General features: G+C 58.2%; 2 protein-coding genes across 4 annotated transcripts; one reads left to right on the top strand and one right to left on the bottom strand.

Moving 5' to 3' along the window:
• The first annotated feature begins 9,513 nt into the window (after positions 1 to 9,513).
• Positions 9,514 to 11,155, top strand: PPDPF (pancreatic progenitor cell differentiation and proliferation factor). Of its 3 annotated transcripts, none has more exons than XM_065919665.1 (5): positions 9,514 to 9,665; positions 10,132 to 10,212; positions 10,428 to 10,505; positions 10,587 to 10,683; positions 10,765 to 11,155. In XM_065919665.1, the coding sequence occupies exons 2-5, from the start codon at positions 10,158 to 10,160 to the stop codon at positions 10,880 to 10,882; spliced, it is 348 nt and encodes a 115-aa protein (XP_065775737.1). In that variant the 5' UTR covers positions 9,514 to 9,665; positions 10,132 to 10,157; the 3' UTR covers positions 10,883 to 11,155. The 3 variants fall into 3 exon arrangements, with proteins under 3 accessions (XP_065775737.1, XP_065775739.1, XP_065775738.1); XM_065919667.1 differs by lacking the exon at positions 9,514 to 9,665 and adding an exon at positions 9,815 to 9,843; XM_065919666.1 differs by lacking the exon at positions 9,514 to 9,665 and adding an exon at positions 9,852 to 9,983.
• A 1,270-nt stretch (positions 11,156 to 12,425) lies between these two features.
• PTK6 (protein tyrosine kinase 6) lies at positions 12,426 to 19,090 on the bottom strand. The gene is made up of 8 exons (XM_065919664.1): positions 18,861 to 19,090; positions 17,085 to 17,206; positions 16,643 to 16,803; positions 16,003 to 16,156; positions 15,268 to 15,429; positions 14,060 to 14,241; positions 13,199 to 13,352; positions 12,426 to 13,014 (listed from the first exon to the last, which is right to left on the bottom strand). The coding sequence occupies exons 1-8, from the start codon at positions 19,088 to 19,090 to the stop codon at positions 12,827 to 12,829; spliced, it is 1,353 nt and encodes a 450-aa protein (XP_065775736.1). The 3' UTR covers positions 12,426 to 12,826.
• Positions 19,091 to 19,334: the final 244 nt, after the last annotated feature.

Genomic DNA, 19,334 nt, shown 5'->3' with positions numbered 1-19,334 from the left:
ACACCACCCCAACTTCCTCCAGGGGACCTCCAGCTGCCTGCAACCTCAGAGGGTGTTTATCAGACACCCCCACACAGGTCTGCGTCTCTCTGCTTCAGGCTCACCCACAGCAGTCAGCTGGCAGGCACCAAACCGCACTGGGGTGCCCATGCCAGAGGCCAGCCGGTGCTGGAACCCCATGCTGCTAGGAGCAGTGGCCACCACTGCTGGAAGGCAACATCCTTCCCAAGGGTCTGCTGGCTGACCCTAGGGAGGAGTCTCCAATGGCTTCACCAAGAGGCCTCTGTGTTCTCAGCAGTACTACCTGCAGGGTCCTGGGAGTCCCCGGAGATTCAGCGTCTGGAGACACTGGGCTCACACAGTAGTGAGACACAGGGAGGTATGATGCTAAATAACGCCCACCGGCAGAGTGGAGCACTAACCACTGCACGGCACAACTCACTGGCAAACAGCTGCTAACTATTGCTTAGTGTTTAATGCCTACTAACTACTGATTCATGCTTAATAACCATGGAATAGTACTGAATAACTACTAATCACTGACTAGTACTGAATAACCACAAAATACTAAGCAGTACTAAACACTACATGATGTACTAGACAGCCACAGTCACCCAGCCTTGCATGGTGGGGCTCCCAGGCAGCCTGAGGGTCCATGGATCAAGAATCAACTGGTCACGGAGAGGCAAAGCACAGTGCCTGAGGTCACACAGCAAGGAGGGCAGAGCTTGCAGATGACTTGGAAGACCTGAGCCAGGTCAGTGCTGCTTCTGGACAAGCCCATCCAGATCCCACCTGTGCTCTGCCCCTCCCAAGTCAGGCTCCGCCCCCGTAGCCTCCCTTTCCCACATCTGTGCCTTTGGTCACTGTGGCCCCCAGTAGCAGCCAAGGTTATGGGTGGGGGAGAGCAAGGAAGGGGCTCCAGCTAAGGAGGTTGGTGCTGCCTCCTAAGGCAGCTTCTGGGGAGCAGGCAGAGGGAGGGGTACAGGCCCTGCCTCTTCAACCCCCCCCCAGCTCCCAGGCCCAGTGAGCTGTTTGGGGCGACACATGCAGCCCCCTCTTTGGCAGGCGGGGTTTTCACCAGCCTAGGGAAAGAAGATCCAGCTAAAATTAACCGTTATCAAGCTGTCAGCCCTGGAAATAAACCCGCCTCCCATTGGCTGCGGGTGATGTCACCGCCGGGTTAATAATAACCTGCGAATGCAGAGCATTCCACCTGTGCGGTGCGCTTTCCTGGGGGGCCGCGGCCGCAACAGGTGGGGACGGCCACCCGGGTGATGGTCGCGAATAGCGGCCTGGGGGGGGGGGGGTGGGACAGGGAGAGGGAGGGCTGCGCGGTGTCTCAGAACGACTTCACCCCCTGCCCTTGGGCTACACTGGCTGCCCTCTGAGCCCTGGGCATCGGTGAGCATCCTCACGTGAGGGGTCAGTCGCACCTGTCTCCCAGTCTAGCTGGGCAGTGGGACCCTGGACGGCCTCGGGGACACATGCCCCCGCCCTCAGCTCTCAGGCCAGGCACTCAGGGGACTGAGCTACCCTCGAGGCTGCAAATTAAGTGTCTCCATGGCGAGGAGGCGCTCTCGGCAACTAGCTCCCCGCAGAAGAGCAAAGTCACGGCCCCTAATCAGAGAAGGGGCGGGGCCGGGGCGGGGCCAGGGCACGTGTACGCCAGCAAGAACCCCAAGACCGCCGAAGCCCCACCAGCCTGCCAGCCCTGGGCTGGGTCTCCGGGTCTAGTGAAAGAAAGGGGATGGCGGGTGGGGGAGAGTCGCGGTGACTTGCTGGACAATGCAGGCCCCCAAACACATCACCTGCCAAACCGAGAGTGTCTGGAAGGATGGGGCTGGCCTGAGTCAGCCAGAACAGCTTAGAGAGGGGGACACCATCCCTTAGAGAGGGGGAGGGCAGCCAGCCCGCCCCGCCCCCACCCATCCTGGGGCCAAGGGAGCTGTCCGCCCACTGGTACAACGGCAGCAGCAGGGAGCCGTAGCCATGGTTATGGAGCCTTCAGACTCCTCCCCCCAGGCCCTCAGGCTCCTCCCCCCAAGCCCTCACTCCCCAGCAACCAGGGCGGCCCGGCCTGCACTAGAGTAGCACCGCTGCTTCCGGAAAGCAGAAGAGGGGGTTCCGGTGGGCTGGGCCCCTGGCTCTGTGTCACTGGGAAGGGGAGTGGGGGCTCCAGCTTGGTGCTAGGAAGAGGGAGTGGCCAGATCCCCCATTCAGTTCACTGCAGGTTGAGAGGCCAACTGAGAGATGGAAGGATCAGCCAGATCTTAACTTAGAGTTCTTGGGTTAAGAAGGCGCGGCCCTGCCATGGGCCAGTGAAATAGGGAGAAACAGGGGAGGGTCTGCAGGCCCGACGGTCCCTCATGGACAGTGTTCTCTGGGCCCAGGTGGGCATGTGCTGTGTCATGGATTCCTTTCACACCTGGATGGGTTACCTTGGGCCCCTGCCCTGGCGTGGGGGAGGGAGAGGTCTCAGCCCTAAGCCAGCTTCCCACTCCCAGGTTCAAAAATTTCCCTGGGGAACAGGCAGCTCCTTAGCAACCCTGAAGCCCTTATTTTCTGCTTTTGAATAGAGCTCCCCTCAGTTGCACAGTTGGGAATAACCTGCTGAGGGAGCTGAGGGTCTCAGGAGATGTTAGAATGAGTGATGCAGCAGGGCAGGGAAAGGACTGGGCACTGAGGGAGACAGAGCTCCAGCCTGTCCTTGAACCACTTCGGGAAACTGCATGAAGCACAGTTGTTCTTGACCACCAGGTCAAGAAATAGAACACTCTGTTGTGCCCTCAAAAGCACCCCTACTTGGGTTTCTCCTGCCAGACATCACCTTGCTGGCTCTTAAGCTTTGTATGAATGGTCCACGTAACTTCTCTTCTTTTTTCTGGCCTCTTTCACCTGCCACCACATGTGTGATGTGCACCTGCGCTCCTGCATCTGGGAGGTGTTTGTTTCTTCACTACTGTGTAGCGTTCCATTTTCACTGCTGTGTAGTATTCCATTCCCAGTTCTGAGTTGCTGAAAATTAAGCTGCTATGAACCTCTCCTGCATGCCACTTGTGTGAGCATTTCTGTCTGCTATAGGCCCCATGAGTGGGGCCTTGACCCGTGTGTATGTGTGTACATTATTCCAGTCATTTGTGTACTGCCTCCTGGCTGCTAAATTCAATCCCTGGTCAAGGAACAAAGATCTCAAAAGCTGTGTGCTGCAGCCAAAGGGGGCCAAAAATGGTTAAGATGGTAAATTTTATGTGTATTTTACAGCAGTAAAACAATTTTTTTTGGAGGGGAGAGAAGTGCTGATGCATGCTGCAATGTGGATAAACCTTGAAAACAGTATGCTGAGTGAAAGAAGGCATAAGTAAAAGGCCAGGCAAAGACTATGATTCCACTCATATGAAATGTCCAGAACGTGTAAAATCATAGAGACAGAAAATGGATCAGTGGTCACCAGGGACTATGGGAGGGGCAAAGGTAGGGGAGTTGCTTAGTGGATAAAATGGGTTTCCTTTTGGGGTGATGAAATGTGGGGGAATGGTTACATGACTGTCAACGTATTAAATGGTTGCTGCTGAGTTGCCCACTTTAAAATGGTTAGTTTATGGGAATTTACCTCAATAAAAAGATTTGGGTATTGCTATTTCTCTATTCTTATTTTTCAAACATATTTTAGTTATCATAGTTCATCTGTGTTAGTTTTAGGACCTACATCTTCAAAGACCTTGCTGAGATTTTTACTGGAATTGCATTAAATATGTTCATCAGTTTGGAGGGAACAGACATCTCTACTGTATTGAATCTCCATTATTTAGTCCTTCACTGGTCTCTATCATTAGCATTTAATTTTTGGCATACAAACCCTATACTCATTTTGTCAGGTTTATACCTAAGTGTTTCATGGCAGAGTGTGGCTATTATATATGGTATTTTTAAACTTTCTCCTTCTAGTTGTAAATCATTAGTAAATCAGGAGTACAACTGGATTTTGTGTGTTGACTGTGTCTGGCTAAATCTCATTCGCTCATTAGGTTTTTTTGTACATTCCTTGATGACAACCACCATGTTGTCTTGGAGAGGGACAGTTTTATTTCTCACTTTCAATCTGGATGCCTTTTCTTTCTTTTCCTTGCCTCATTGCACCCGCTAAGACTTCTGGTAGACTTTGAATAATCATGGTGAGAGTGGACATCTTTGTTGCCTGCCTGGTGCTGGGAAAAGACCCTGTCTTTCTCCATCAAGGACCACATTGGCCTACTTGCCAGGAGTTGGTTGGTTGTAAGTGATGCTCTTTACAAGACTGAAGACATTCTTTTCTTTCTTTTTAAAAAATCATTTATGAATTATTTTTGGCTGCACTGGATCTTCATTGCTGCCCCTGGGCTTCTCTCTAGTTGCAGAGAGGAGAGCATGGGCTACTCTGCAGTTGTAGTGCATGGGCTTCTCTTTGCGGTGACTTATTGCAGAGTAGGGGCTCTGGGGGCGTGGGCTCGGTAGTTGTGATGCACAAGCTTAGTTGCCCTGAGGCATGTGGGATCTTTCCAGACCAGGGATGGAAACTGTGTCCCCCACATTGGCAGGTCAATTCTTAACCACTGGACCAGGGAACTCCCAAAGACCTCCTTTTTTATTTCTTGTATGGTTTCAATCATAACTGGGTTTGTCAACCTCATTCTCCATCACTTGACGTGAATGCTCACAGTTTGTGTGTTGGTGCATTTTTACATCAGTTGCTTTAAAGCCTTCGTTTAAAGATGCTGGGTTGGTCACTACAGCATCTGCCATCCCAGTAAACCTGTTTGCCAGGTGTCATTTCTCATGCCCACTGGGGTTCTCCTGGTGCTTTTTCACTGAGGAATTTTAGATCTTATCCTAACACTCAGTATTCTTGATGAATAAACACTTTGTGGGTTGTTTAATGCCTTGGATGGAATTCCAGGGCATTGCAATGCTTGTTCCTAGGTTTGTATTTGCTTTTTAAGGGAGAATCTTTTTGACCTCCTCACTCCTTCATGCTGGAAATCTGTCATGTCTTTAGGTAATTCACTCTTTCATCAGATATATTTCTTAAATGCCTACAACAGGGCCAAGTCTTTCTTAGTTACTGGGGACAGAACAGGTGCAAGCTCAGCCCTCCCAGATTTTACTTAACCAGCAAAAAAAACAATTAGGTTGTTTTCAGTAGCAAAAAGTGCTATAAATAGTGACTTTTAATAAGCACCTGCTATGTGCTAGGTCCTGGTACTTTCCTGTTTTATCCACAAGGACACTGAGGACAAGTGGATGAGTGATCATCTGGCCACACAAAGTGCCCCCCACATAGTAGGCATTCATTACATATTAGTCAGTAGTTTTATTTCTTCTGCAAGTGGTGATGTCACTTACAGAAGCTCCAGCTAGGGCTGAAACCTGGCATAGCTGGGACCCAGGGAAGAGGGTGTTCTGACCTGAAGGGCAGGGGCAGGGCCTGGGCTGGAGTCCTACTGGGGAGCCCATTCTCCAGGGGCAGGTGGAGAAGCCCTGAGGGCCCCAGCTCTGCTCAGTCTTTGGCAGAGCCCTCACCTCACACCCAAACACCTGCGGCCAGAGCAACGACTCCGGGCCTGTGACAGCAGCAACCTGGGGTTTGAGCCAGCCCCTTGCCGCCCTGTCTGGTCTTCACAGAACGCCTATCAGGAAGATGCTGCCCCATCAGTCTGCACAGGAATGGATGGGGCTCAGGAACCCTATGAGGCCCTGTTGCTCAGCTGGCACCCCATCCCCAGGCCCAAGTCTTGCCCCGAACCCAGGGAGCCCATGGCTAACAGCCGTCCTGCTCCCTCTACAGTGAGGACGTCCTGCATGTGACTGTCTCCAGCCTCCCTACGGCTTTCATGCCACTGCTTCCCCAGGTGACTGGAGGCTCAGGCACTGCGTCCTGACCCCACACTCAGCCTGTCCACTCTGAGCACTGGACTCTGAGCCCTCAAGCACTCGGGCCACTATCCCCAAGGGATGGTGGAAGGCCCGGGCCAGCCTCTCCCAAGGCTAGCCCCTGTCACACCCACCCTAAAGTTAAAGCAGCCCCAGCCCAGGCCTCAAGGCCCAGAGCCTGTGTTCCCCCAACGCTGGAGCCACACCCAGGGGTGTCAGCAACACAAGGACCTTGAGGTCCACTCAGCACCTCTGGGGATCCCAGACAGGGGTGTAGCCCATCTGGGGATCAGGCCATGCTGTCCACAGACTGGGGCAAGACTAAATGGAGGTTGAGATCCCTACCCCTTTCCCCATTCTAACCAGGACATGCTACCATCCACCCAGAGGCCCCCGAGGCCAGCTATGGGGAGTGACTGGCAGAACCCCTACCTTCCTGGCTTAGTAAATGCAGCCTTTACATTATTGCTTAAAAAAAAAAAAAAAAACTACCCTTTTTTTGGATTATCCCACTCTTGAAATCATTGGTGAGGTTGAGACTGGGGTGGATGGTGGCAGGCTGGTCAATGGGCTGCTGAAAGGTGGCCTGGGAAGATGGGGGATGCCCCCACCAGAGCTTTTTCGAGGAAGGCCTCAGTACCTAGTTGGGAGCGGCTCCCACTACCCCCTCCTCTAGGGCTGGCCTGGGCTGCAAAGCTGCCATGCCCAAGGGCTCAATTTGCTGGTTGGCTGCCTGGGGCTCAACGCAGTTCAACTCTAATGATCTCTCCTCACTCCAGGACTCCTGATGGGCCCCACTGCAGCCCCTCTGGGCCAACCATCTGAGCTGACACCACCCCTCACCCAGTCCTGCATCCCTCAGCTCCCTCCCAGGGTGCTGGTCACCAACACACATCCTGACCCCACCCTCTGTCTCAGCAGCTGCTCCCAAGACATTCCTACAGGAGGGAGTCCCAAACAGGAGCCAGCCACAGCAAATCACAGCCGAGTGCCCTGCCAGACCAGGTTCCTAGATCTGGGCTGCCAAAGGTGACCCTAGGGCATTGCTGGCCTTGACCTCAGCCCCCCAGGTACAGGCTCAAAGGCTCTGACCAGTGAGGGGTGTCATATGGCCTGATCAGACTGAGCAGAGCCCTGCTGGCTGGAGCCAGGGTCCAGGGGTGGAGAGAATGGAGCCGAGTTGAGGACCACTGAGCTCTGAATGTGAGAGAGGAGCAACAGCCTCTGGGGGGGTCTCAGCCCTGAACTGGAAAGAGGGCAGCCTGAGAATTCCTCCCAGTCTCTCCCTTGAGGGTCTGAAGCTTCCCATCACCCTGGGAGCTGAACTCTGCTTGGGGGTGGGAGCCTCATGGTTTCTTGAGGCCAAGAGGAGGGGTTTCAGGATCCCACCAACCCTGCACATCTTCCCTTCTCCCCTAGCCCTCCAACTCAGCTGCTCAGGCCTAAGCCAGGCCCAGGGAGCCCCAGCAGGGGTCTGGGTCCCTCAGGGAACAGATGGGGATGTGGCTGCCTCAGGGCCATCCCAAGGGCCTGGCACTATTTGGGATCCCCGAGGAAGAGAGGCTGCCGAGGTCCCAGGGCAGGACTGGAAGGCTGTGAGGCCTGCCTGGAGTGACTAAAGTGCCACATGCTCACCCACCCCTGCGGACTCACTGAGACATCTCATCCTCTGCTCCCCACCAGGAGGCAGGACTTAACATCAACCTCCCCACCCCCACAAGTCTGGGCTTCCCAGATGGCACTAGTGGTTAAAAAAACCTGCCTGCCAATGCTGGAGACATAAGAGATGCCAGTTCAATCCTGAGTGGGGAAGATCCCTTGGAGGAGGAAATGGCAACCCACTCTAGCATTCTTGCTTGAGAATCCCATGGACAGAGGAGCCTGGTGGACTACAGTTCATAGGGTTGCAAAGAGTCAGACAAGATTGTAGCAAATTAGCATGCACACACACCCACAGCCCAGTGCACCAGGGCTCCCTCTGGCCCCAGAGCCTCTGCATCTCCCTGCATTGGTGCTAAGGCAGCATTGTCTCATCTTCAGGACACTGAGCCTGAAGAGGGCAGGGTCTCCCACTCACTGCCCCCGGTGCACACGTGGATTATCCACAAGCTCTGGGTGGTAGAAGCCGCAGCAGCAAGGTCAGCACCAGCCTCCAGCTCTGAGCACCTCCCAGCAGAAGCCCTGGTGGCCCCCCGCCCCTAAGCTCTCTCTGCTCAGACCCCACCAAGGAATGGGTCTGCCCCAGGGGTTCCACTCCTCACACTGCTGCCCCTCTCCCCCAGGGGTACTCTGTGTCCCTCCCGGGCCCCCAGGAATGGCAGCAGCCCTCAGTTTCCCAGCTGTGCCCCCTCCTGAGTAACCAGCAGGCCCAGAATCCAGAGCAGGCGCCTTGCCAAATCCTAGCCCCACTTCCTGATCATATGAACTGTCCATGGTCCTGGACGGGCCCCTCAGGCTGGCCTCTCCAGCTTTGGTCCCTGGAACCCCGGTCCTGTTGGAGGCACGAGTGACGGGCACCCACGAGATGCCCATACACTTGGACACCAACTACAGGGATGTGAGAGTCCAGGGAAGGGGCAGGGCCCAGTGGCTGAGGGTCCTTCACACCAGATAGAGGGGCTAGACCAGATGGAGGCCAAAAGCCCTACCTTTTCTCCGCTCTAACCAGGACATGCCACCATCCACTCAGGGACCCAAGGCCAGCAATGGGGAGTGACTGGCAGAGCCTCCACCTTCCTGGCTTAGTAAATGCAGCCTTTACACTATCACTTAAAAAAAAAAAAAAAAAAACTACCCCTTTATCGGATTATCCACTCTTAAAATCATTGGTGAGGTTGAGACCTGGGGTGGATGGGGGCAGGCTGGCCAGTGGGCTGCTTGAAAGGTGGCCTGGGAAGGTAAGCGAGAGCGAGACAAGCCTGGGTCTTGCCCAAACAGTCCACCCTCTTGGTGCCAACTGCACTGACCTTATCAATGATCCCTCAGTGAGCAGTAGGCATGCCTGGCTGCCACTCCCATCACAGGTCTTGCCATGGACCCCTGTCCAGTCCCAGCGGGCCCCCTGCTCTTGCCCAGCAGCTCTGAGCACTGGGCCCTACCTCACCTCCTCCTTGCTCAGCCCTCAGCTTAAGCCTGACACCTCCTCTCCTGTGGAGAGCAGCAGAAACAGACTGGAAGTGCAGGGGCCACCGTCCAGCGCGCTTGCTGCCTCCAATAAGCTGGAAAGGTGGTAACAGGCTGGACTAGCAGGGGTCCTGGGTCCCAAATGATGGCCAGAGCCCAGGAAGCGGGGATGGGAGGTGGGAGAGAGAAAGGGCCTGCTTTCAGGCTGGGGCGGCGGTTATTTAACCACCTCAAGCCCAGATGCGCTGCCCAAGTCAGACAGCCAACAGAGATGGATTTGCTCCGGGGCGGACCAACTAGGGCCGCGCCACGGGGGCGGGGATGGGCGGGGCCCAGCTGAGCTTGGGGCGGGGCCTAGTTGGCCTCGCAGCCAATTAGGCGGGGCGGGACCGAGCCTGCTGGGGCGGGGCCGATATCCGGGCGGAGTCTCGCCAGGGCTGGGGCGGGGCCGAGAGCGGGGCTGTACCGCCTTATGGGGGGGGGGGGGGCGCGTCCGCGCGTGCGCGCCCTGCTTGTCTGGTTTCTGGAGCGGCTGTCCGCTTTTTCTTAACGCAGATGGGCTCTGTGGCCTAGCGTCCCTGTGCCCACCGTCCGTGATCGCACGCCGAGGCCCGCGAGGGGTCGCCGCCGAGGTGGGGCCCGGGCGGCGCGTGGATGAAGTCGAGCGGCCCGAATGGGCGGCAGGGGGCGGCTGGTGCGCGACGGCTGGCGGGGCTGACCGCCGGGCGACCGGGAAGTCGGAAGGGCGCGGGTGGGCAGGGGGCGACGGATAGGACCCGGGGCACGGAGCTGGAGGTCCGCCGGCCACAGGTAGGGCCACTTTCCGGAGCCCCAGGCCGGCGACCCAGCGCACAAAGCGCCTTTATTGTCCCTCGCGGCCGGTTCGGGCTGGTTGGAGCCGCCCGCGAGGAGAGGGCGGGCCGAGAGTTCCGGATCCCCGCCTCGACTTGGTAAACAAACCCGGCCTCCGCCCCTCCCGGGAGCCCACGGGGCTGACCTGACCCTGGGGTCCGAGCGGGTCTACTCAGCCCGGGTGGGGAGCACCCTTCTGCGGAGGCAGCAGTGACCGAAGGGGCTCCCCGACCCCCGCGTGCGCAGGTTTCCACCAGCCCGCAAGCAAGAGCATGGCAGCCATCCCCTCCAGCGGCTCGCTCGTGGCCACCCACGACTACTACCGGCGTAAGTCAGCCCCTTGCCCGCTCCCTAGTCCGTCCCGAGCTCCCCCGCCTAGAGCTTGTGGGGTCAACTCCAGTTGCTTGAGAACCTGTATCTGGGTGGGGAGTGAGCTGCTAAGGACCTTTGGCACCGGCCTGCGTTGCCGGTGAAGCCAATGCTTGGCCGGGTGGACTGGAGGCCCAGTGCCCCGTGGAGCTGAGTGGGCCTCTTCTCTCCAGGCCGCCTGGGCTCCACTTCCAGTAACAGCTCCTGCGGAAGTGCCGAGTACCCTGGGGAAGCCATCCCCCACCACCCGGGTGAGTGCAGTGTCCCTTCTGTCCCCAGGGCCATGCCCAGGGAGAGACAGCAGCACTTTGACTTTGCCTCGCTCCTCTTAGGTCTCCCCAAAGCAGACCCAGGACACTGGTGGGCTAGCTTTTTCTTCGGGAAGTCCACTCTCCCGTTCATGGCCACAGTGCTGGAGTCCCCAGAGCAGTGAGTGTGCCTTTCTGGGGACCAGTGTGAGTGGGGGCTGGGGCAAGTGGAAACAGCCCCTAACTTCCTGCTCTCCCCCAGCTCGGAGTCTGCCCAGGCCTCCACCAGCACGATCACCTGTGACCTGGCTCGGGAAGCTGTGGGGAAGCAGCAGCCCAGAGGCCAGCCTGGCAAAACCAACTGCAGGCCCCCATCCTGAGTGACCACCACCAGCTGCCAGGCTTCCTTCCAAGGCGCTAGGCTCATCAGAGCCCTCTTCCTCCCCCCGCCCTGTACCCTCTCTTCCCTTCCTCTCCCCAAGACCAAGCAGGCTGCAGTCAAGGGAAGCAGTTCGGTTTTTAATATCAAAACACCAAAAAAGGAAGTTGAGAGAATCCCACTCTCTGCTATCCGAGCCACACGAACGCGCCTTCCTCACACCCCGGAACCCTGTGCCTTGCAACAAGTGAACAATAAACTCCAAGAGTGAGCAGCCTGGTGTGTGTGTGTGAGAGAGAGCTGTGTGCTCCCCCGCCCCCGAGGGAGAAGTCACTAACCCCTCAACCTTCTCATTTCCAGGTGTGAGAGAGCTGGCCGTGCTCCTTGGGCCTTCCTGGAGCCCCTCCTAGGGGCCTCCTTTGAGGTCTGACCCAGGTTCATGTGGGCAGACAGCTCCAGTGAGTGTGGAGCCTTGCATCTGAGAAGGGGTGGGGTGCCTGGCTATTTCGGGAAACCAGGGAGAGCAGGCAGTCCAAGAATCGGAGCAGAAGCTTCCAAGGCAGCTGCTGAGGTCAGAGCCCTCTATTGTGATTCCACCCCTGGCCCCTCTTGCTGCTGCTATAGGAGGCCAGCGGGGTCTCTACCTTGGGGTCAGAGGGATGCCAGTGCCCCCTGGAGGACCTTGAGGAGGCAGTCCTCAAACTTGCTTGTCCTCTTTTCTCCCATGTGTCTTCTGTTAAGGATGTTGCCTCCTCTCTTCTCTTGTAGGACACACTCTGGACAGGGCCCCCAAGCCCCAGAGTGAATCTGAGGCCCCGGCACCCCACTGAGGCAGAGGGGAAGCAAGTGTGGGAGGCTCCTGTGGGTCGCTCTCACTAGGGAAGCCCAGCTTTGGGCAGAGTCTGACTCAGGAGACCTGTGTGGTGTTGTGAGGGAGAGGTCCTCATCCTCTGCCAGCCTCCTGGGACAGGCCTGAGGGGTGGGCTGGTGGTGTCCACATTCAGTGGCCAGCAGAGTTTGACTGGGGTGTGGGATCAGGAGACGGCAGTTCAGTGAGGCAGTGGATAGAGCTTTGGTGTGAATTCAGAGGCTTAGAGGGGTGGCCTCCCCTTCTTGAAGGGCCAGGCTCTGCTGGAAGGACCCATCCTCTGGCCGCCCCACCCCAACTCTGTTCTAAAACATATGAGTAATTTGGGTGGCTAGTAGCCCCCAAAGCCTACACCGTCTGTCCCGCCTGCCCTCCATGTGTCCAGGCAGGTTGCAGGCTGGGGGGCAGGCTCTCCTGTGGTCCCAGGGAAGACTGGTGGTCAGTGCTAAGGCTGGGTGGGGGGTCCACCTCAAGGATTAGCCGGACCCTCACCCAGTCCTCCTGGCCACAGTGTCCAGATGAGGCCCCCAGACACGCCGGGGCAGGTGTTTGCCAAGGCAGGTGGACAGGTGCAGCACTGGCCCCGGGGAGCAGGTGTCAGTGCCCATCTCTGCAGAGGACTGGGGGGGTCACACCCCCTCAAGTCCAAGGCTCAGGCAGGGCCAGGGGGCAGAGGAGGTGCAGCCAAAGCCTAGGTCCCCACCACACAGCCAGCAAGGCTTGACCCTGGTCCTGCTAGTTGGTGGGCTTCAAGTCAGGACCAGGGACAGGTCCATTCTGAGGAAAGGGGTGATCTGGCTCCAGGGCAGACGTTGACTGTAGAGTGCCTGGTACTTTGCAGGCGCTGGCATCAGGGGAAGGGACAGCCCCAGCTCCAGGCTGCACTGGGGAAGGGGTAGGCCCAGGTCTGCCAGAGCACCTTCCCAGGAGTGTCCAGATGGTTCTAGGAGTGGTCCATACCTTCGGCAAATCCTCAGTGAACTGGGGTGGCCCACAGCCATGATCTGAGGTCCTCAGGCCTTGCCTGACTCATGAGGGCTGGCCTGGCCTCTGGGCAGCTGCAGGGAGGCTGTGAGCTCACAGCGGGTTCTCGTACCTCGTTAGGCTGGAGAGCTTCTCCCACAGCCCTTTGAAGTAGGGTCTCTGCTCAGGGTCCTTGTGCCAGCAGGAGAGCATCAGCTTGTGTGTGGTGGGCGGGCACTCTGGGGGGCAGGGCATGCGGTAGCCGCTCTCCACCCTCAGGAAGGCCTCGTGGTTGGACATGCCTGCGATGGGTGGTACAAGGGGGCTCTGGAGGCAGGAAGCCAAGGCCCTCTGCACCCCTGGCTCTCCTACCACCCTCTTCTGGCTGGTGGCCCTGAAAGATACTCAGTGAGTGGTGCAGGGGGTGTGACCAGGAGGCAGCCCCCCACTGCCCTGCCGACAGTCTGCAATGCTGGGGCCCAGTACCTGGATAGGGCGTCTGACCCCTGCTGAAAATCTCATGGAGGAGAACCCCGAAGGACCAGATGTCAGACTTGATGGAGTAATGCCCTCGGGAGAGCGCCTCTGGGGCGGTCCACTTGTAAGGGACGTTGTGGTCATAGGAGAGATAGATGTCCTCCTGCAATCAGACACATGCTGGGAGTGGGCCTGGGGGCTGCCCCTGCAGCAGGGACAGGGCAGGGGAGCCTGGCATGTGGTGGGCAACTGTGCGGTCAGGACCCACACCATGTCATGGCTTCCTGGGAGCTGAGCTGGCAGACCCTGCCTGGATACCCACAGGCCGTGCCCCAGAAAACCAGTCGCAGAACCCAGTGGAAAGCCTCCCAGAACAAGGGGCAGAGAATCCTTGAAAGTCAGCTTCGAGAAGATTTCGGCGGGGACAGCAGGTTAGCAGCCAAGCTAGGGGGATGCAGGGTCTGCTTGAGGAGCAGTCAGGAACGGCTGACACTTAGCTCTGGGTGTCATGACTGAAGGAACCCCCTCAACTTCTCAATGTGTTAATGGGAGTCCTGGAAGTGCTTGTGTCGCCAGCCTGCTGGGCCAGGCGCCTCCCCCACACCCCACTTGCCTGTGCACCCTGCCCTGCTGTGCCCCGCTCAGCGGGGACTTCCGTGTTCACAGCTTCTGGGCACAGAGCTGTCCTTCTAGACTCGTCCAAGGGCCTGCACTGCCCTCCCAGGAGCCTCCTAACCCTGTCAAGGGACAGCTTGGGCTCCATAGCCCATATCTCACCTGAGAACGGGAAGGCCACAGGAACTTCTAGTGGCTCATGCCCTCACTGCCCGTGCCCCACCCCCTCAGCTCTCCACCCTGCCCCGCCCCTACCTTGATGAGCCTGGCCAGCCCGAAGTCCCCAACTTTGCAGATGTTGTTTTCCCGGACAAGGATGTTCCTGGCAGCCAGGTCCCGGTGTATGTAGTTCTGCGATTCCAGGTAGCACATGCCCTCGGCCACCTGTGCTGCAATGTCCATCAGCTCCGAGACGGGCAGGGCTCTCTCGTCGGAGCCTGCAGAGGCCAGGGGAGGCCAGGGTGAATGGGACCAGCCAGGGCCAAGTCCTCTCTGCAGACTTGCGTGCTCAGGGGAGGGGTTGGGACAAAGGGCAGATGGCCTGATTTCAAATTGGAACTGTGGAGCCACTGCAGGCCTTGTAGAGACTGATAGAGTCAGCATATAGCCCTTTGGAATTTCCTTCTGGGAATCCACACTGAAGCAGAAAGAACTCACATATGTACACAGGTGTTCGGCCCAGCATTATTTACATGAAAAATCTCAGAAGGTTTCAATAACAGGCACCTAAGTGGACGTGGCACATCCACGTGGTGGCCCACAGACTATCAGGATTTAATTTCTGATGAACATTTAATGATATGGGAAACTGCTTACAATGATCAAGTGGAAAGTATTTCCAATGTGCTGTATTAAAATAGACCCCCCGATGCACACACATGCATATTGGGTGTAGCTTATCCTGCGTGCACACTTCTTTCTTTTGCAGCATCTCTGCAGTCAAGCCGCATCTGCACACAGTGGTGTCTCCGCTCACTTGCTGTTGTCTGGTCTGGGTGTTAAGTGATGGCTCTTTTTACAGATGATGAGGTCTGTGCGTCAGTGAGATACATGGCATGAGAGTGTGTGTGGGTGTATGGCTGTGTAAGCATGTTCACAAACACCAGAAGAAGGGACAGCGTCTTCCAGGAAGAGAAGACAGCAGTGAGACCAGGCTGTGTGTCCCAGTAGCAGAAGGGGTGGGCAGCCACACCAAGCCTTTGACTAAAGAGGCCTCAATTCACTGTGGGTGCAGGAGTGATGGGTGGCTTTTCTTGTCTTTGTTCTTATCTGTATTTTGTCAAATTCCTACTATGAATGGGTGGTACATTCATCACAAGATATTTTAAATCCTTTTGTAAGCAGAAAAGTGCTGAGGAAGCCCCCAGAACCCCAGGCTGTCCTGTGCATGGTGTGGAGTGCACGTCTGTGCACGTCTCCCGTTCCCTCCAGTGGACACAAGTCACTCTGGTGGCCCCACTCACCCCGCAGCAGCTCCAGCAGGCTCCCCTTGGGCATGAGCTCCGTGACGATGTACACTGGATCCCCCACGGATGCCACCGCGTACAGAGCCAGGATGTGCTTGTGCCGCAGCTTCTTCATGGCCTGGATCTCTGACTGGAAGGTGTGCTGGTGCAGAAGGTCAGCTGCGGGGGTGGGCGGCCTCACTGGATGTGGCCCCTGGAGAAGCTGGGGGCCCTCTGCCTGCCCCTCCACCCAGCCGCACCAGCAGCAGCTCAGACACAGCTTTGTCCCCACTGTTCACATGGGGGGTCCACTGTGCCCACCAGCGGCTCTCCCTACACCCCAGGCACCACAGACACCCCCATGGGGTTTACCTCTGACCCAGCCTGATGTGAAGCTAGAAATCCCCCTAAATGTGCTCCCTTGCAGCCCTGGGTCCCTGGTTCCTGAAGTGGGTGATCTGAACCTCTGGTGGTTCATCTAAGAAGAGTCTAGATAAACCTTTTCAGATATCTGGTGATTACTTATTTTAACAGCTTTTCTTCCATTTACATTAAGAATTTAAAATTTCCTGTTAGGATAAGTGCACTTGGGTCGCAGCATGAAAGGAGAAAGCCACCCAGATGCTGCAGTGGGTGCCACACGTGGTCCAGGTTAGGGTGCTGAGTGGTGGGCGGGGTGTCAGGGCGCAGGGCTGCTGGGCCACCCAACGCCTGCAAGCGAGGTTGGAAGTCCCTGGCCTGAGGCCCACTGACCTCGGGCGATCACCTTGATGGCCACTCGGACCTTGTCCTTCCAGAGCCCTTCAAAGACCTCCCCGAAGTAGCCGGAGCCCAGCTTCCTGCAGAGCGTGAACTCCTCCCGTGGCCTCTCCCAATCGTCACAGTGGGGCAGGGGCTCTGGCTCGTGCTGCAGGGACATGGGGCGGGGGCACCCGTCCACGTGAAGTCAGCTTCAGCCACGTCCTGCTTGGGAGGGTCCTGGTGTCCAGCACGTGGCCGGGCTCACAGAGGCTGCCTCCAACCAGACTGACCCCTTCTGTGTCCAGCAGACAAAAACTACCCTCCATCTGCTCTGAACCAGTGACACTGGCCTGAGTGCTATTCAGACAAAAGTCCTGTCTGCTGCCAGCCAGGGCATATGGCCAGAGAGACTTAGGACATGGCAGGAACACAGCTGACCTCTTGCTGGCCCAGGGGTGAGAGTGCCCACCCTCCCCCCATGCCTGGCTCTGTACAACCACAGTTGCCCGGCTGCCAGAGTCCCCAGACAGTGTCCCTAAGGGTCCCGAGGCAGTTGAGGCAAGGACCCACACCCATCTCCACTGGAGGGTTTGTGTCCCTATAAGGGGCAATGGGGAGGCCAGGGTCTGGTGTGGGGATCAGGAGGTTCTACCTTCCGGCAGGGCGAGGTCAGCCGCAGGCCGTGGGACAGGCTCTGGACCTTGTGGTGGTCCACAAGCTCAGACAGGCCAGGAAAGGACACAGCCTCGTTGAGGTGCAGCCAGCCGGCCCGCCACCAGATCTTGTAGTGGCGCACGGTCTGCTGGTCCCGCACTGGACGGAGAGGGGCACTCGTGAACAGGTGCCAAGAGGGGCCCCCAATGGGGAAGGTGAGGACCCATCAGGACCTTGGGACAGGGGCCCAGACAGTGGGGCCCGCGCCCACCAAGGGTCAGAGCTCCCAGGGCAAGGTCTGGACGTCCTAGGGATGGGGAGAGGATAGGCCAGAGGAGCTGAACTCTACATGCACAAAGGATTTAGGGACCAGGAGTCCAGAAGTCAGGCCCGGGGGTGGGCGGGGGGACTGTGGAGCTGGCAGAACAGGAAGTAGGTACCCGAGAGGACATAATCGGCGCCTGGCTTCTCGCTGATGCGGATCAGGAAGGACCCCTGCTCGTTGCCCATGGCCTGCAGTCGGTGCAGAGCTTCCGAGCGAGAGATTCGGCCAAAGAACCACCTGCAGGATGGGGGCACCCTGAGCAGAGCAGATCCCCCCAGTGCCCCTACCTTAAGCCTCAGCCCCTACCTTAAGTCCCAGCCCCCACCTGACCTGACCCTCTGCTTCGGATCCCAACCCAAATGCACAGTTACTCTCTGACACTCACTGATCCAGAGTACCCTTCTTTGCCCACTGCCAACTCCAAATGTCCCAATTGGCCAATTCTGGATACCAGGAAAGGCCTGGAGATCCAAAAGTGGGAAAGGCCCCCCACCACCCTGCCTGGGGCGTCCCCTGTCTGTGGGGATAGAGCCCCCCATCCTGTGGGTGCAGCGACCCATCCCCAACTTCAGCTGTGACTCTGCAGCCATGCACTTGGACCCATCTTGTTTTGGCCTTGCCAGACAACATGCAGGACGTGGATCTTAGTTCCCCGACCAGGGATGGAACCCACACCTCTGCAATGACAGCGCGGCCTCTTAAAACACTGGACCACCAGGGAAGTTCCTGGGCCACACAGTCCTGTGACCCTGTGGCACCTTCTGGCCCTGGGGCCACAGACACAAAAGCCCTGGGACCTGAGGATTCACTCACACCAGCACACACCCTTTCTTACACCCCAGCCCCCAGCGCCAGGACAGGGGCCAGCCTGGACTCTGGAGGGCGGGATGGGGCCAGTGGGACTCCCCAAGGAACCTCTGCTGCCAGCCGCTCTGCCCGCTGCACCCTTGACTCCTCAGGCCCTGTTGAAACGTGAGCCCCCGCACAGAGGACCACTGCCCAGCACTGAGCCCTGTGGGGCTCACAGCCGGCTCCCACCCACCCACCCGCCCAACACCTCTGGAGTCTCTCCCCTTTGCTCCCAACCCCACCTCCTTGCCTCCTTCCACGTCTCGATGTGCTGTGTTCCCAGGGACTCGGGGCCTTTGCCCTGGCCATACTGGCCCCGCCTGAGGCCGTCCAGTGTATGCTGTGTCCCTCCGGGAGGACACAGTAGGCACTCCATCAGTGGGGCGCATGGGCACCCAAGGACTTCCTCCTCCAGACCCTCCCCCCACCCAGAGCTCACAGAACCTCCTTGGGTCGTGTGAGCACGCCCAGGCCAGGCTTCTCCTGTGGCCCAAGCTTCCTGGGCAGCCCCACAGGACTGTAGTCACCTCCCAGAGCTACCTTGCCAGTGACAGACAGCCATGCTGACACAGGAAGCATGTCTGTGGCCCACACCCCGGGCGGCCTGTCGCAATAGCCTTCCCACTCCCTCTGATGAGGCCACATGTCTGGTTTTGGGTATTTGGAAGGGGAGCAAAGCTTAACTCTCCAGAAGGTCCAGACTCTGCCCTCTCTAGGTCCCACACGGTGCACTGACCATGGGGAAGCCCAGGGGAGGGGCCACAGTCTCAGGACCCCCTCCCCAGAAGTCACACACAGATGCCCAGCCAGGGATCCCAAGACCAGGATGGTAGGCCCCACTTCTCAGGGGGGCAGGGGCAGGGAGATGGAGCCATGGATTCCCAATCTGTGGCAGCCCAGGGCTCCTGCCCACATCCAGAGCCCGGCCACAGAGGCACAGAGTTCTGTCCCCACAGACCCCTGCCCCAAGCTCATGAGGGGCTGCATGGCCCAGGGATGGGGGTGCCTTGGAGTGACCCACCAGGGCCACAGGGACACTCACGGCTCTGACTCCACTGTCTCCTTCTCAGCCAGGTAGTTGTGGGGCACGTAGCCCTCAGCCAGGGCCCGGCCTGCCCCATCCAGGCGCACAGCCCACCACCACTCCTCCTCCTTTCTGGCCACATGGAAGAGGTCCCCTGCCCGGAAGCTCAGCTCCTCAGCAGTCCGAGCCTCAAAGTCCCAGAGACCCACATACTTGGGGCCCAGGGGAGCCTGGCCCTCGGACCCCATGGCTGGTGCAGCGGCAAAACTGGGCCGTCCGGCCTTGCTGTCTTCTCCGGTCCAGCTGGGAGCAGCATGTGGGCAGGGCTGTCCCCAGCAGTCCGTCCCTGCCCCACTAAGCCACCACCCATTTCCCTGTGACGAGGCGGCCAGGCCAGCCACACCTGTGCCACCAGGGACGGCCCCTCTCAGGCCTTCTCAGGCACCCTAGGCTCCACCCTGAGGGCCACCCCCTGGGCCAGGTCAGTCTGGG

Source organism: Muntiacus reevesi, chromosome 2, assembly GCF_963930625.1.
Source record: "Muntiacus reevesi chromosome 2, mMunRee1.1, whole genome shotgun sequence".
Lineage (NCBI taxonomy): Eukaryota > Metazoa > Chordata > Mammalia > Artiodactyla > Cervidae > Muntiacus > Muntiacus reevesi.
Note: the sequence above shows the minus strand (reverse complement) of the source record. Positions and strands in the feature narration are given on the sequence as shown.

Bases quoted from the DNA above. Each gene is read 5' to 3' on its own strand.
- PPDPF (XM_065919665.1), top strand. From the start codon at position 10,158: ATGGCAGCCATCCCCTCCAGCGGCTCGCTCGTGGCCACCCACGACTAC. The intron at 10,506-10,586 runs GTGAGTGCAGTG...CGCTCCTCTTAG, and splicing joins AGCCATCCCCCACCACCCGG to GTCTCCCCAAAGCAGACCCA. The intron at 10,684-10,764 runs GTGAGTGTGCCT...GCTCTCCCCCAG, and splicing joins GTGCTGGAGTCCCCAGAGCA to CTCGGAGTCTGCCCAGGCCT.
- PTK6 (XM_065919664.1), bottom strand. From the start codon at position 19,090: ATGGGGTCCGAGGGCCAGGCTCCCCTGGGCCCCAAGTATGTGGGTCTC. The intron at 17,207-18,860 runs GTGAGTGTCCCT...CCCATCCTGCAG, and splicing joins GAGACAGTGGAGTCAGAGCC to GTGGTTCTTTGGCCGAATCT. The intron at 13,015-13,198 runs GTACTGGGCCCC...CACCCATCGCAG, and splicing joins GGGTCAGACGCCCTATCCAG to GCATGTCCAACCACGAGGCC.